The sequence below is a fragment of the Magallana gigas genome, chromosome 3 (assembly GCF_963853765.1).
Source record: "Magallana gigas chromosome 3, xbMagGiga1.1, whole genome shotgun sequence".
NCBI classification, from domain to species: Eukaryota; Metazoa; Mollusca; class Bivalvia; order Ostreida; family Ostreidae; genus Magallana; species Magallana gigas.
In genome coordinates this window covers 37,684,728-37,698,845 of record NC_088855.1, presented here as the reverse complement: position 1 = coordinate 37,698,845, position 14,118 = coordinate 37,684,728, and the positions used below count along the sequence as shown (strand labels likewise).

Below are 14,118 nucleotides of genomic sequence, written 5' to 3'. Positions count from 1 at the left end.
AAGAGGCAAATATATGTTTCTCACATTAAAGTAACCATCATTAAAAGACTATGAAATGGGTCTCTTTCGATTTCCACGCGTGCTGCGCATCCAATTTTTTGCAGCTTTATAAAAACTGTCCTTGCTTTTCAAGGTTAATTTTAGTTATGAACTTCTTTATGATTTGATATATATATAGAATTAGTGAATTTTTAGACTATTTATTTATTTATTGCGGGATTAACCACTGCTTCGATGAGATTAACATCCGCCGTTACTGTGACCCCCCACCCCCACCCCCCTTCCATGCAAAGAATCTGAGCTAGATTTGTAAATTCACATTTATGTGGGAATAATTTTCAGAAAAAGTGTCATAGATGGTGTTCTTTTGGAAAACCAAATTATCAAATCATTCTGGCAAACTTAATTTTTTAACAATGTATAACCAGTGTAATGGAGTAGCAATTTTGAGAATGACTGAAATATTTTGTAATGCTTCCCTTGGTGTAGCGGGCACTGTAGATAACTAATGACATGCAGTGTCAGCATATTTGAACTAATATAATATTCTTATAAAGAACTGCAGTGTCAACATATTTTTGAGGAATAAGGAATCATTTTTTTTGTATTATGAGGCGATAATGGTTTTTTTTTGGGGGGGGGGGGTGGTCAAATCCGATAAAGCCCTAAAGTCTTTATTGGATTTGACCACGCCCCGACCAAAATTATCACCTCATAATACTCAACATCTTCGCTAGCCAAGGGTTTACGATCCGCTTCTCTCCTTTAAAAGAGGAGAGAAGCGGATCGTAAACCCTTGGCTAGCGAAGATGAATACTCAAAGAATGATTATTTCTTGAGAAAAAATTATAACGTCAGGTGCCTGCGGTTTTTAGGCCTTTTTGCAAAGGAGATGTCAAAAATAGTTAAAAGAAGAGAAAACCATTAATTTGGTATCCGCTTTAAGGTAGTCCATCCATAACTAAGGCGAATTTAAAATCACAATAAGATTTATGTGATCAAAATTTCAATCTATTGGTTATGAAACATGATAGTTAAGGATGGACTACCTTAACAAGAAGAAATAGTAAATAATTCTGTTACGAGCATTTCTCCATAGTTTCATTTTCAATTTATGCATCAAAATTGCAGGCGAGGATGGTTTATAACTTGGTTGTAAATGGTGTTCAAACAAAGGTGACAATAGACGGAGGAAAATTGACGCTCGCGCCTGAAGGCAAACCAGAAAGTAGGTGCTTCTAAAAGTGCATTTATGGATAATTATTATATATCGTACAAGGGGTTAATTATCCTGATTTGATAACTCATAACATTTTTCGTTGCTGAACGAAATTCATAATGTAATTTGATTCACTTTGGATGGCGATGGTATGTTTAAAAACATCTACGCTAGCCAACGTTTAGGATCCACTCTGCTTATAGAGGATCGTAAACCCTTGGCTATATAGCGGAGATGGTTTAAAAGATGATAAACAGGGTGAGGTGTATGGTGAGCAGTATTGGTTAATAATAAAGGCTAATAAATCTTGGGTATGAATATGTATAAAGCCCAATCCATTATATTTCATTGATATCAATAAAATGGTTATCGATTTTAGCTAGCTTCCAGTTAGATGATGTCATTGGATGTGACGAGATATCTACAGGTTGGTTTTTTAAGTCAGAGGTAACCCGATTATGGGTCATCGAAGCTGGTCCCGCAAACATGCTGCTTAAAAAGTGCAAGAACATAACTGGAGATCAGAGGAAGCAATTCCAGCTAGAGCTAGCAGAGAAATCTAAAGGTAAGACTAAGTACAATTATTGTTACACGATATCAGTAAGCTTATATATACTCTTTAGAGTGGTTTATGAAATTAGTCTATAAGTCCCTATATAAGGTTAACATGTATATTGCTGTACATCAACATTATTATCATGGCAATCTTATTAAAATTAGACCCTTCTTACTCCAGTATATTTCTGAGGGCTGCCGAACAGGGGCGGCAGTCGCTGTCCCAATAATTTCGCCAAAAAATGAATTTTTGTTAAATTGAGACTGAAATGGAATTTTATACATTGAAAATTTTATGATCATTGTACATGTTGGAGCGGCAATAATAATGGCAATCTGCGTTCAATGGAGCGGTGAAGGGTGAACACTGTTGTTTACACTAGCAAAAGTGGGATATATATACCTGTTGACAATTAACAGGGCATTAATTAGATAGCTTCGATAGTCATGTTCTCTAGCTTTGCCACAATGTCAGGAATTGTAATGATGTCAGCTTTGCATGATGATAAATAACAAGTTGTAAGTTAATTATCTCGATGCACATTTAATGTCGTCAAACTAAATAAACAAAATTACTAAGTACAATTTTGCTTTGCCTCTTACAGCACCATCAAATAAGTGACAATATTATTTATGAAATTAAGAATAACTGGACACATCATAGAATATCTTCTTTTCAATTAAAAATCTGGATCACACCCTCACTTTTATTGATAAAATTGGCCGCCCCAATATGAAATACCTACCGATGCCTCTGATTTCGCAAGTGACTTCAAGAACTGGAGCATGAAGGGTCTAATTTTAAATATATTGAATTTATGGTTGCACAGTTTGATCATCGTCATGAAATATTTGTAAAAAAATATTGAAAAATTCAGTAGATTCTTGTATTTCCAAAAATGATATCAGAAAATATGTGTATTTCCTTTGTGAAATAGGAATATCACATACTGGGTATTTCCAAAAATTCAGTTAATGAATGAAATTTTCAGCTTGCACATATTTGTTATACCAGACACATACATGTATATAAAAAATAACCATTTGCAGACACAAAACGTCCCAAACAAGTTCTTTTGATGATTAATCCAATTGGTGGGAATGGAACAGCACGGAAAGATTTTGCTGAAATTGTGGAACCAGTTTTCAAACTTGCTGGGATATCCATGGATATTCTGTGTTAGTACTGTAATTCAACTTTTTCAAATATCAAAATAAGTGCCATGTTTATGAATCTAATTATTTTTTCATTCCTTTTAGTTTCCGAACGTTCCAAGCACATGGTTGATGTTGCCAAATTGTATGACTTTACTAACACTGATGGGTAATTCATAATGTTATGCATTTCATTGGTGTAAATGTTAGATGTATGTCTGGTGCTTGCAAGAGGTAAATCATTTGGTTTTCTGGGTGTGAGATGAAAAATATAAATTTATATCAATCATTCCCATATATAGTTGGGGGATCATTTGGAGAGGTTTAGGATTAATTCACAAAAATATGCATCTGTTAACAAGTTTTCTATAGTTGGTTACTGGAATATTTGATTTAATGTATAACACACCCCCCCCCCCAAAAAAAATAAAAAAATATATATAAGATTTTTAAATACATGTACAGTAGTGTAATACCGGTAAAAAAAAAAAGGTACTTGATAATCAAAGGACTAAGTGTGGTTTTATGCAATTTTTGCCCCCCAAAATCAAAGTTTTAGAAAGAGCTTTAAAATAAGGTGAAAGATAGTTAAAATCATATTGAAAATAAAGGTGTAAAAGGTTATCACCACAGTGACGTCATAATGTAGAAATGACGTCATGAATATTGCATTATTTTGATAAATTGATGTTTTGTAGCAAAATATGGGTGTTTTCCGATGGTTTTTCGACTGGGAAACATCGAGCGCAGGCTTGCTCAAGTGCCATTTTTTATTATAATATGTATAACTATCTGAAGAAAAACATATGTTAAAATCGCACTTGAGCAGACCTGCGCTCTATACTTCTGAATGCAAAATATAGAGCAAAAATGAAAATATCTTCATTTGTTTGCAAATTTGCGGGAATTACGGTAGGTCATTTAGGTGACGTCATAGATAAACAGCGAGTGAGCAATGATGACTAAAATCAAGATTAAAGTTATAGGCATCCTCTTTACAATGATTTGTGAAGATTTCATTTTTATACGATACTATTTAAAAACTGGTTGAAATCGGGGGCAGATATTTGACCATACCGCACATAGTCCTTTGGAACAAACATTTTATAGAAAAATACAATTAAAGTACTTGTTGATCAAATTTGGATCATCATCCATGAAGATCTTATTAGTAATATATTAACAAGGGTATGGGGGGGGGGGGGGGAGAAGGTATAGATGAACAGTATGTGAATTTAGTTTCTCTGTTAGAGATTAAACTTTTGATTTCACCTCTTAAATGATATTTGTTTTATTCTGTTGTTCACACTTCTTTAGGGTTGTTCTGCTGGGGGGAGATGGGTCTTATCATGAAGTGGTGAATGTTTTGATGAGAAAGAAACAAGAAGAACATGGGATTGATGTAGACGACCCAAATTCACCTCTGTCACCCCTTAACATTCCGATTGCCATGATACCAACCGGTAAAATTGCATGTACATTTTTCAATATGAATGTTCCTGCAAAATAGTAAAGGTGAATAAAATATTCATAATATCACTTTAAAATTATTCAGCAAATTTCCTTGATCAATCTTCTTAAGTATCATAGATTATCGTAATTATTCCACTGTATTTTTGTAAATTTGAAAGCTAACGTATAATTTAAAAGATTTTCTGTGATAGCCTAATTATGTCTTATTGCAACTTATTCTATTGGTTATAAATGGCTGAATTAGTCTCTGTTCCCATGATCTTGTATACCCTTAGGAACAATTGATGGTGCCTTCTATTGGTTCTATGCAAATGAAAGAAAATCAGTTAACCTGTAAACTGGGACCCCTACATGATTTAGTTTTTGTTTTGTTTGTTAGGTTTTTTTTGTTGAGAGAACTATTATTAACGTTTACATGTATAAACTATTATATGATTTTAAAATTATAGGGAGTGGAAATGGAGTGTCAGAAAACAACACAGGGAGTAAAGATGTTTTGACGGCTGCACTTCATGTTGTTAAAGGTAATAGCTTTCAGCTGATCATGCAATTTACAAAATTAATACTGGTAATATATATGCTTTTACTATGATTTTACATTAATTTGTAATTGTTCTTGCTTGCCACTGTTTAATACTCATGGTAACACGTGTGCATGTATTGATATTAAGCTGGATACTTACAATTCATTACCTGAGGAGACTTCTAGAAATGTGGTCATATCAGGTATGCCCTGCTTGTCTTATCATGAACAGTTGTTTTGATTAAAATATAGTGAATTATTTTACACAGGGAAAACCATATCTTCTCACTTACTGGCTCTCTACAGTGGCCATAAGCTGCTTGGGTTCGGCGGGACAGCCTCCACTTATGGATTTATGACGGATCTTCTTTACTACTCGGACAGGAAGTTCCGCTGGTTAGGACGGTCACGATATTTATGTTAGTAAGAATTGTTTAAAAAATGATGAAAAAACCCCAGTTTAAATCAGTTTAATGAATTGTTGTCTTCTTTTTAGATTTAAAAGAAGCCAACCCTTTGTCAGAGTGCTAGTTTATGTAAGATTGGCCTTGTGATTTTATAAATCCTGAAATGCACTTGTCTTTATCATTTGCAACTTTACATTGTTACAGTATTAAACTACAGTAATAAGCTATATTTACATCTACCGAGTAATTTCTGCTTAATTTCTTAAGAAAGCTGACTGTGATTCATAGCTCTATAGTAACTGACAGGGCTGAAATCTACACAATCCAACTCTAACCAGTTTATCGATCAGTCAAAACCTTCAGCAACCTAAGAAAAATCACGTACTGCATGAAATAATCATAATGATGTCAGACTCAAATTCCCATATGAGACAACTTGGCTCAATACTTTTATCTAACATACTGATGTGCATTTCTAACAATGATTTAATTAATTTTATTTGACGTTACTCTTTACGATCGATTCATTAATTTTTTTGAAGAAAGATGTAAATATACACAATAAAAAGCTTTCTTTGATGATTCTTGCGGGTTATGAAGGTAACAATCAAAAATTTACATATGCTAATATGGGTTGTGTGTATTTTTCCTGCAATATCACTATCTTCATATCCCATATGAAACACCAAAGAAAGAATCTTATTGTTTAAATAGCACAGGTGAGTTTGGTGATAAATGATTTTATATTTGAGAAAACCATATCCACGTTGCTATGGTGTATTTTTTAGTGGATTTGTATAAAAAAATTTAATGAATTTGTTGTGTATTTTTAAGTGGATTTGTATAAAAAAAATTTAATGAATTTGTTGCATCAGCAGGGAAGCATTTTCATGCAAGAAAAAATTATTAGAGAGTAAAATGACAATACATCTTAACTGTAATTAATAGTTTACTGTTAATTTTATATTTTAAGTTGTTCCAATGTGGATGTTCCTTTGCAAATCTCTCACACAACGAGTTTTTAATGCCAATGTAACATATTACACTTCGTAAGTACTTTGTCAAAACCGACAAATTTTTCCTACTCAAGAATGAAATTTTTTTCAAATGCAGCAAACAATATGGCTGCTATGACTTTGTGTGGTACTTTTACTCCCTCTTTATTTTAGTGTTAGTGAGCGCCGCAACAGTGACACCAATGAAACAGAGGTCTACGTTGGCGAGCGGAAATTGACTGGTTATAGCTCCTATACTGCAGACACGAGTAAGAATTCATTCAATTTGATACAATTAACGTGTATGTCTATGGATATTTCTTGATTCAGTGTTAATTAGTTCTTAAGTTTCTTTACTTCTAACATGCGAAGGAAAAGTTTGTCTAAAGACCTTAAATTTATTGATTAATTTTTCAGTTTTGATAAACCTTAGAAGTTTTGTGGCTTGCATGCATGTTTGCCTTTTTGACAAGAGCTAGCTATTATTAAACAGCATAAATTGTAATGCTGACTTTCTTTTGCTTTGAGTAGTGGTCTTTAACAGAACCTTGTGGAACATGATGACCCTGAATGGTAACGTCATCTTTGATGGTCAGGTGGTGTTTGATGTACCCAGGATGTTTGTTCCTAAACCGTCCCTGTTTTGTTCCTTCATCTTCTATGACACAGCGTCTGTTAGGTCGGTTTTCAAGTTCTTCAAGCATGTTTCCAAGAGGACACCTGCGGTAAATTTTGAGAATGAGAAAGAAAGTTAGAGGAAGAGAGAGAATGTTACCGGTAGTTTAGATGTTTTAATTTGATGGTAAGAGAGAGACAGAAAGACAGACTGACCGAGACAGAGAGAAAGTTAATTAGCATTAGTTGTAAGATAAATAAAGCTGTAAATTAGATGTAAAATAAAATGGAGTAAAAAATGATGAAATGTTGCCGATGTCTTTGTGCAGGATATACTGAACACAGAAATGGAAGTTGTGAGTGCACGAGGTTTGGAGGTAGAACTGGTGGACGGTATTGAGGCAGAGAACCAGGACCTGAGGACACTGCGACGGCTAATACAGCTGGACGGAGAAATGTATTCATTGGAGACCCCATCATTTCAGTTATGGTAATGTCACTCAAAGATAAACGTGTATTATGTTTTCATTTATTTCATCATTAGTAATAGATACAGGGTTTTTGCATCCAGTACAACTAACTTAAACAATAATAGTATCAGCTCTTCTGAGTGATATGGGTCATGCTGGAAATGACACAGATCCAAAGTTTGAAGCTCAATAACTCAACAACATAGTTTGTGTTCATTAGCTTTATTTAAAGATCTGAAAATGAGTGAATATACATTGTTATAATATAATATACCAGCATAGTTAATTATCACATGTTTGCACCAATATGCGAAAATGAAGTTACATTTTTGAGGCACAAGCTGGTTTTGCATGATGAAAATAATGTAAAAATGTCAATACTTGTTGAACATTGATATCTCGAACACTGATATCTAGAATGCAATAGATATGCCAAAGTGATTTGTAAGTCCCAACCACTTATTTTTGAAGTATTTCAACCTTGATACCTCAAATACTCGGATATCTTGAAGTGTTTAAACAGTCCCATCTAGTTTAAGATAACGAAGTTTGACTGTTATTTTAATTGCACACACCATAGTTCAAAAATTTTGTAAATATGAGTATACAAGGAATAATTTTTTATTTTATCTTACGGGGAGATTATAATGACCAGTTTCTGATCAAATGTACCTCTGGGCTTTATTGGATTTGATCATGTGCCATAATGTAATGATCAATCACCCCATAAAAAGACTGAAATGATTGATCCCATGAAAGTCAACTCGTTAAATAAAAATCATAGAGTCTGACATTAACCTTTACAAATCATGAGAGATCTTTTTCATGTATTTATGTTTCCTAATTTTATTTCTTTTTTCTTCCAGGTACAAAAAGGATGTTGTGCAAATCTTTACAAGTTATTTGTAAACTACAGATCAGTCAGAAGAGATATTCTTCTACCGGAGGACATTATGATCATTCATTACTTCTGAACTTTCAATGTTTCAATTTTTTCAGTGTCATTGTAAAACTTCTGTAAAACTATTAAAGCGGTTTTTAACTGGGTGGTTTAACTCAGGTATTTAAGTTTAGATGAGGGCGGAGCTTATTTCATACAGGCGTGAAAGCCCTGAGTGAAACACGCTCGAGTGTGGATTCAAACTATTTACACAGAATGTTAAAATATATTACCTGTGTTAGAAGCAATCGTAATATTGGTTGTTATAACTAAATAGTAAAATCATTATCACTTTGAATAATTTTATATCAAACTATTTTTATTTATTTTGTAGGTTGAGGACGTTAGCCATTGACAAATTATGCTGTAACTGATTTATTCATTGATGATATTCAATTACCGTACTGCATAATTTGTCAATGCACTCTTGATCAAATTTACATCTTAAGAAAATAAGTTTAAGGCTGATTGGGCTTATTTATACCACTAAAAATGATGTATGTATATTGTATATCAAATATCATGTATCTAATATTTATGCTTCATATATTATTTAGTTAATAGATACCAGGACATGCAGGTTCATGTATTTAAAGATTTCCTGGAAAGTGCTTTCCATACACATTTTTTTATAAGTATTGTGTTGATATTTGTGCAATGAAGATTTTCTGTTGTTATACAAGATATTTTGTCTAAATTAAAGATTATGAAAACAGATGCACACTGATTCCTCTCTTTGATACGTATGTATGATGAAAACAAAACACTATAATTTAGGAATTTTGAGCTCCAATGATATCCCATGGAGTGTTGTCAAATGCAATAGTCTCAAAAATTCAGAAGAATCCGTCTTCTAACGATACATGTACTTGATATGGGGAAAAATATCATGCCTGCTACCACATTACATCCTTTATTCTTGAGAATAAAGGGAAAAAGTAAAATATATGCATGTGAAACCAAAACATAACCAGTAACACAAAATTAATAGATAAAAAATGCTTTGATCATGTAAATGCAAAGAGAAATATTCCCTGATTTATTGACGGACATGTATATTTCATCCTGTACATGCACATTTCACATGTTCCTGACCTGTAGAATTTAACAAAATAATAATTATGACTATGCCCCTTCTTTATTTTTTGTTTGCTTTTGAAAAAGATTGACAAGCATGAATTCAATCACATGTCAAATAAAAAAAGGTAATGTGCATGCAGCCTCATCCTACATCTACGATTAGATTTGTACTTGTTGAATTAACAAATTACATTTAAATGAGTTCTTCTATGAAAACATTCCAATGGCATGTAAATAAGATTAAAAAGTAAGTGTGCTATATGCTGACATATGAATTCAAAATATTGTGAATTAAACAGGCCTCATTCGACTGATTGTCGCATGAAATGCCACAGATTTGTGCATTTGTGATATTTTAAATCATATCCCTTATTTATTCTTATTATTTATTTATAAAAAAAAAAAATTCTTCTTGGAAGGGGGGTGTTAGGTGTTTGGTGGGTTATTTATGGGTTTTTTGGTGTTTTTTTTTGTAATGTTGGGGACAGAGGCAGGGTGGGCATGCTATTGTTTAAAAAAAAAGATATCATTTGCACATTAATATTATTTTTTTTACAAGTTTAATATAAAGGCTAAAAATGTCATATTCATTACATGTTTCATGTGAATATATGTCAAGTGCAGAGACTAACATTTTCTAAATATAGGAAAACATGCACAGATAGTAATAATGCACGTCAATTCATTTTGTTTGTGTCTGTTTTTTGTTCATTATATCATTCATAATCAATGGATGATATTTCCAATACAAATGAAGAAATAAAGTAATGAATGAATGAATACATGGAATGAATACCGACAGTCGTCACCTTTTTTTTTATGCGATTTTAAAAACTATGTTTTATTAGATATGCACCCAAGCATGTAATATTACATTTATGACACACACACACACACATGTACGTTTCTTTGTTATTTGTAATTGAGACATCTTTTCGAAAAATATGGGTAGCCCTGAAAAGGGCTTTTTTTTTTTATAAAGTGAGCAATCTGCAGTGATGCTGGAATTGCTTATTTCTTTGCTGCTGCCTTCTTGGGAGTCTTGGCTTTCTTTGCAGCTGACTTCTTAGGTGTCTTGACCTTCTTTGGCTTGGCTGCTGCCTTCTTTGGGGATTTAGTTGCTGCCTTCTTCTTTGGAGTCTTAACCTTCTTCGGTCCGGCTGCTTTCTTGGGGGACTTCTTCTTCTTCTCTGCAGTCTTTTTCTCTCCGGCTACCTTCTTTGGTTTTGCTGCTGCGGCCTTCTTGGGTTTTGCTGCCTTAGGCTTGGCAACTTTCTTGGCCTTTGGCTTCTTCTCAGTCTTGGGCTTGTCACCAAGCTTGAAGGAGCCACTGGCGCCTGTGCCCTTGGCTTGTTTCAGAGCACCTTTCTTCACTCCGTTCTTCAGAGCCATTTTCAAGTGGGCGTTGATGGAGTTGACGTCGTTGCCGACTTTGTAGTTGGCCATTATGTACTTTAGAATGGCTTGTCTGGAAGATCCGCCACGCTCTTTCAAAGATTCCAGGGCGGCCCTGATCATGTCAACGTACTTGGGGTGCGCTGCTGGCACCTTAGGCTTTGTAACCTTCTTCTTGGCTGGGGTTGTGGTTGCTGTATCTGCCATGGTTTCGGACGAAATGGAAACGGCGTTCTATTCACTGCGAACTAAGACGAGGAAATAATGGGGTCACAAGCACTCGCTGTTTTTGTTTACATCGAGCGCGGACGTCCTCGAAAACATCCCCTAAAATCGAAGCGCTTGTTCATACTGAGGTCGATGTGTGTTTTGATGTTGGTGTTTGCATCCTTGTTTCGACGTTTCATAGGCCGCAATTGTAACTATTCTACTAAAAACACGTAATGTGGATATATCTGTAAAGTATTATCTGCGTTTCGCCCGTAAAAATATCACGAAAATAATCAAAATTAAACGAAAACATAGGCCAGACTATCATTTTGCAACTGCACAGACAGCTAAAAGTCGCGCAATCTCTCTAAAAATTATATTTTTTTACAACTTATTCAGGGCTATAACCTGTTCACTTACTGAGACATGTATACTCAATGTCGTTTATTGTGGGGTGAAGTAATTCATGTTTCTTTTTTAACGAAACACGCGACAGCTCCGTGCATCCAGAAACACGCCACACAAATATACGTGCCGGGAAAATGTTTACTCTAGAAATGATTATAAATTTAAAAACCTGTCGGATAGAACAAATGAGACCAACACATAAATATCAAATTTGACAAAGGAAAAAACTATATGTTAGTTTATCTATTACACGCAGCATTCTAGTGCAAAATACGCTGTAAAATCGTTTTGCTTATATACGAATTGTAATCCGATTTGTAAATCTACAAATTGTGCGAACATTCACGTGAATTTCTCCATAGTCTGTATCATCTATATGCGCCAAGTGTCTATTTATTTTATTTTTTTTTTATTTATTTATCTCTCTCTCTCTCTCTCTCTCTCTCTCTCTCTCTTTTTTAAAGTCTGGCGATTTCCTTTACAAAATTAAATCGGGGAAAACGTTGATTACATGCAGTCAGGGACGAGGATGGTATATTAATTGACAGCGTAATAGAAATGAAATTAATCGAAATACAAACAGAATGTGCAAATCGGAATCAAAATATTGAACACAGACAGTTTTAAATTAATGTGTGTGTGTTTCTTTTTTCTTGAAAGCAGCTGCACGCACGCTAATATATACCGTTGTCTCGATAATCTAAGAAGCGTGTATCTACGTGTGCTTTTTATATAAATGCTTATGTGCATGTACACTGCATATTATAGAGGCATCTTTTCGAAAAATATGGGTGGCCGTGAAAACGGCCGTTTGGTATAGACAAAAAAGTCGACAGAGCTGACTTTTTACTTGGCGGCGGGCTTCTGGGTCTTCTTGGGGAGGAGCACGGCCTGGATGTTGGGCAGAACACCACCCTGGGCGATGGTCACGCCGGACAGAAGTTTGTTCAACTCCTCGTCGTTGCGGATGGCCAGCTGCAGGTGACGGGGGATGATTCTGGTCTTTTTGTTGTCACGGGCTGCGTTGCCTGCCAACTCCAACACTTCAGCGGCCAAGTACTCAAGAACGGCGGCCAGGTACACAGGGGCACCGGCTCCGACTCTCTCGGCGTAGTTGCCCTTCCTCAGCAGACGGTGGATACGACCCACGGGGAACTGAAGTCCGGCACGGGATGATCGGCTCTTTGCCTTTCCCTTCACTTTACCTCCTTTACCACGTCCAGACATTTTCAAGTTGTAGGTTGGGTGCTGACAAAATGATATCAACGAATAACACACGATGCGCTGCGCCACGCTATTTAAACACTTCCACGGATTGAAATGTTCCGCCAATCGCTACGCTTGTCTTATACGCACCTCGGGCAAACCGACCAATTTAATGTTTACAAGGACGTCCGCAATTTACCTGTTCGCTTCAATCCCCCTCGCGTGATATATAAGGCCGCGATTCGCTTAGCGCCACTCATAGTTTCAGTTTGCCAGCAATCTGTAAACATGCCACCCAAAGTCGGATCTAAAGGAGCTAAGAAAGCCGCCACCAAGGCCAAGGCCCAGAGAACTGGGGACAAGAAAAAGCGCAGGAGGAGGAGGGAATCCTACGCTATCTACATCTACAAAGTCCTGAAGCAGGTGCACCCTGACACTGGAGTTTCCAGCAAGGCCATGAGCATCATGAATTCTTTCGTCAATGACATCTTCGAGAGAATCGCCGCCGAGGCTTCCCGCCTGGCCCACTACAACAAACGCTCAACCATCACCAGCAGAGAAATCCAGACTGCAGTCCGTCTTCTCCTGCCCGGTGAATTGGCCAAGCACGCTGTCTCTGAAGGCACCAAGGCTGTCACCAAGTACACCAGCAGCAAGTAAACTGCAAGCAGTGGCAGTTTGATAAAACAAAACGGCCCTTTTCAGGGCCACACAAATTTTTCGAAAAGCTACCATCTTTATAATGCAATAGTAAACAACTGTTTCAGTTGTGTGTACTGGTTGTGTCATTGTAATGCTGTCAATTTCTTAAACAGTCCTTTAAGAAAAATAAACAAATACATGAAGAAAAAAAAACCCCTCAAATACACATACATCAAACACAAATTATGCATCAGAGGGGTACGTACATGTACAATAAAAACAAAATCTTTCCCAATTACAGCACATGTGCCCGATTTCCACAGATTTCTCCTATTTTCGATGTAATAGTCTTAGAGTACAGAAGATTCCCATTGGTTGTGTTTATTTATAGTTGTGTTTATATATAGTTGTGTTTATTTATAATGGCACATAACTGATAGTTATGACTGAACAATTTAACATATGATCTGTCTGTTGAATACTATTATCTAATGTTATAATAAATCTGTAACAACATATTCTGGGCACACAACTATGCTGTATATTCTAATTTATTTCCCCACCTATTAATTGTTACAACGATAATTCACTTCCGCAGATTTTAAGACTTGAATATGGTCCACAATAGCCCATATATTATTTCATTGTAATTTATTGATATTCAAATATCAGAAAACAATCAATAAATGATGTGTTTATGTTTACATATTATGTGTCTATTTAAACATGTTATAATATAGATTTTTGGAATAAAAAAATAACCAAACATTTATATCCAACAGCTGGTGAAATATATTGCTTTGTTTAAACTGCACGGAATGATTT

General features: G+C 35.2%; 5 protein-coding genes across 12 annotated transcripts in view; 2 read left to right on the top strand and 3 right to left on the bottom strand.

Annotated features, from left to right (window-relative positions):
* LOC117692399 (histone H1-delta-like) overlaps positions 1-14,118 on the bottom strand; it is a 131,995-nt gene that overhangs the window by 7,715 nt on the left and 110,162 nt on the right. The window lies entirely within an intron of this gene.
* On the top strand, positions 1,073-9,034 carry LOC105334232 (ceramide kinase). Of its 2 annotated transcripts, XM_034480109.2 has the most exons (12): positions 1,073-1,228; positions 1,599-1,784; positions 2,825-2,953; positions 3,035-3,098; positions 4,247-4,392; positions 4,852-4,926; positions 5,195-5,344; positions 6,306-6,381; positions 6,502-6,596; positions 6,859-7,052; positions 7,272-7,432; positions 8,279-9,034. In XM_034480109.2, exons 1-12 carry the CDS (start codon positions 1,138-1,140, stop codon positions 8,319-8,321), a joined length of 1,410 nt encoding a protein of 469 aa, XP_034336000.2. In that variant the 5' UTR covers positions 1,073-1,137; the 3' UTR covers positions 8,322-9,034. The 2 variants fall into 2 exon arrangements, with proteins under 2 accessions (XP_034336000.2, XP_034336001.2); XM_034480110.2 differs by lacking the exon at positions 8,279-9,034 and having other exon boundaries at positions 6,859-7,006; positions 7,272-7,427.
* On the bottom strand, positions 10,354-11,104 carry LOC105320406 (histone H1-delta-like). Its single transcript, XM_034480111.2, has one exon. The coding sequence runs from the start codon at positions 11,032-11,034 to the stop codon at positions 10,444-10,446; it is 591 nt and encodes a 196-aa protein (XP_034336002.2). The 5' UTR covers positions 11,035-11,104; the 3' UTR covers positions 10,354-10,443.
* On the bottom strand, positions 12,244-12,672 carry LOC136273905 (histone H2A). The gene has a single exon (XM_066079626.1). The coding sequence runs from the start codon at positions 12,670-12,672 to the stop codon at positions 12,292-12,294; it is 381 nt and encodes a 126-aa protein (XP_065935698.1). The 3' UTR covers positions 12,244-12,291.
* On the top strand, positions 12,766-13,311 carry LOC136273888 (histone H2B-like). Its single transcript, XM_066079609.1, has one exon. The coding sequence runs from the start codon at positions 12,766-12,768 to the stop codon at positions 13,309-13,311; it is 546 nt and encodes a 181-aa protein (XP_065935681.1).

Bases quoted from the DNA above. Each gene is read 5' to 3' on its own strand.
- LOC136273888 (XM_066079609.1), top strand. From the start codon at position 12,766: ATGTTCCGCCAATCGCTACGCTTGTCTTATACGCACCTCGGGCAAACC.
- LOC105320406 (XM_034480111.2), bottom strand. From the start codon at position 11,034: ATGGCAGATACAGCAACCACAACCCCAGCCAAGAAGAAGGTTACAAAG.
- LOC136273905 (XM_066079626.1), bottom strand. From the start codon at position 12,672: ATGTCTGGACGTGGTAAAGGAGGTAAAGTGAAGGGAAAGGCAAAGAGC.
- LOC105334232 (XM_034480109.2), top strand. From the start codon at position 1,138: ATGGTTTATAACTTGGTTGTAAATGGTGTTCAAACAAAGGTGACAATA. The intron at 3,099-4,246 runs GTAATTCATAAT...ACACTTCTTTAG, and splicing joins GACTTTACTAACACTGATGG to GGTTGTTCTGCTGGGGGGAG. The intron at 7,433-8,278 runs GTAATGTCACTC...TTTTTCTTCCAG, and splicing joins ACCCCATCATTTCAGTTATG to GTACAAAAAGGATGTTGTGC.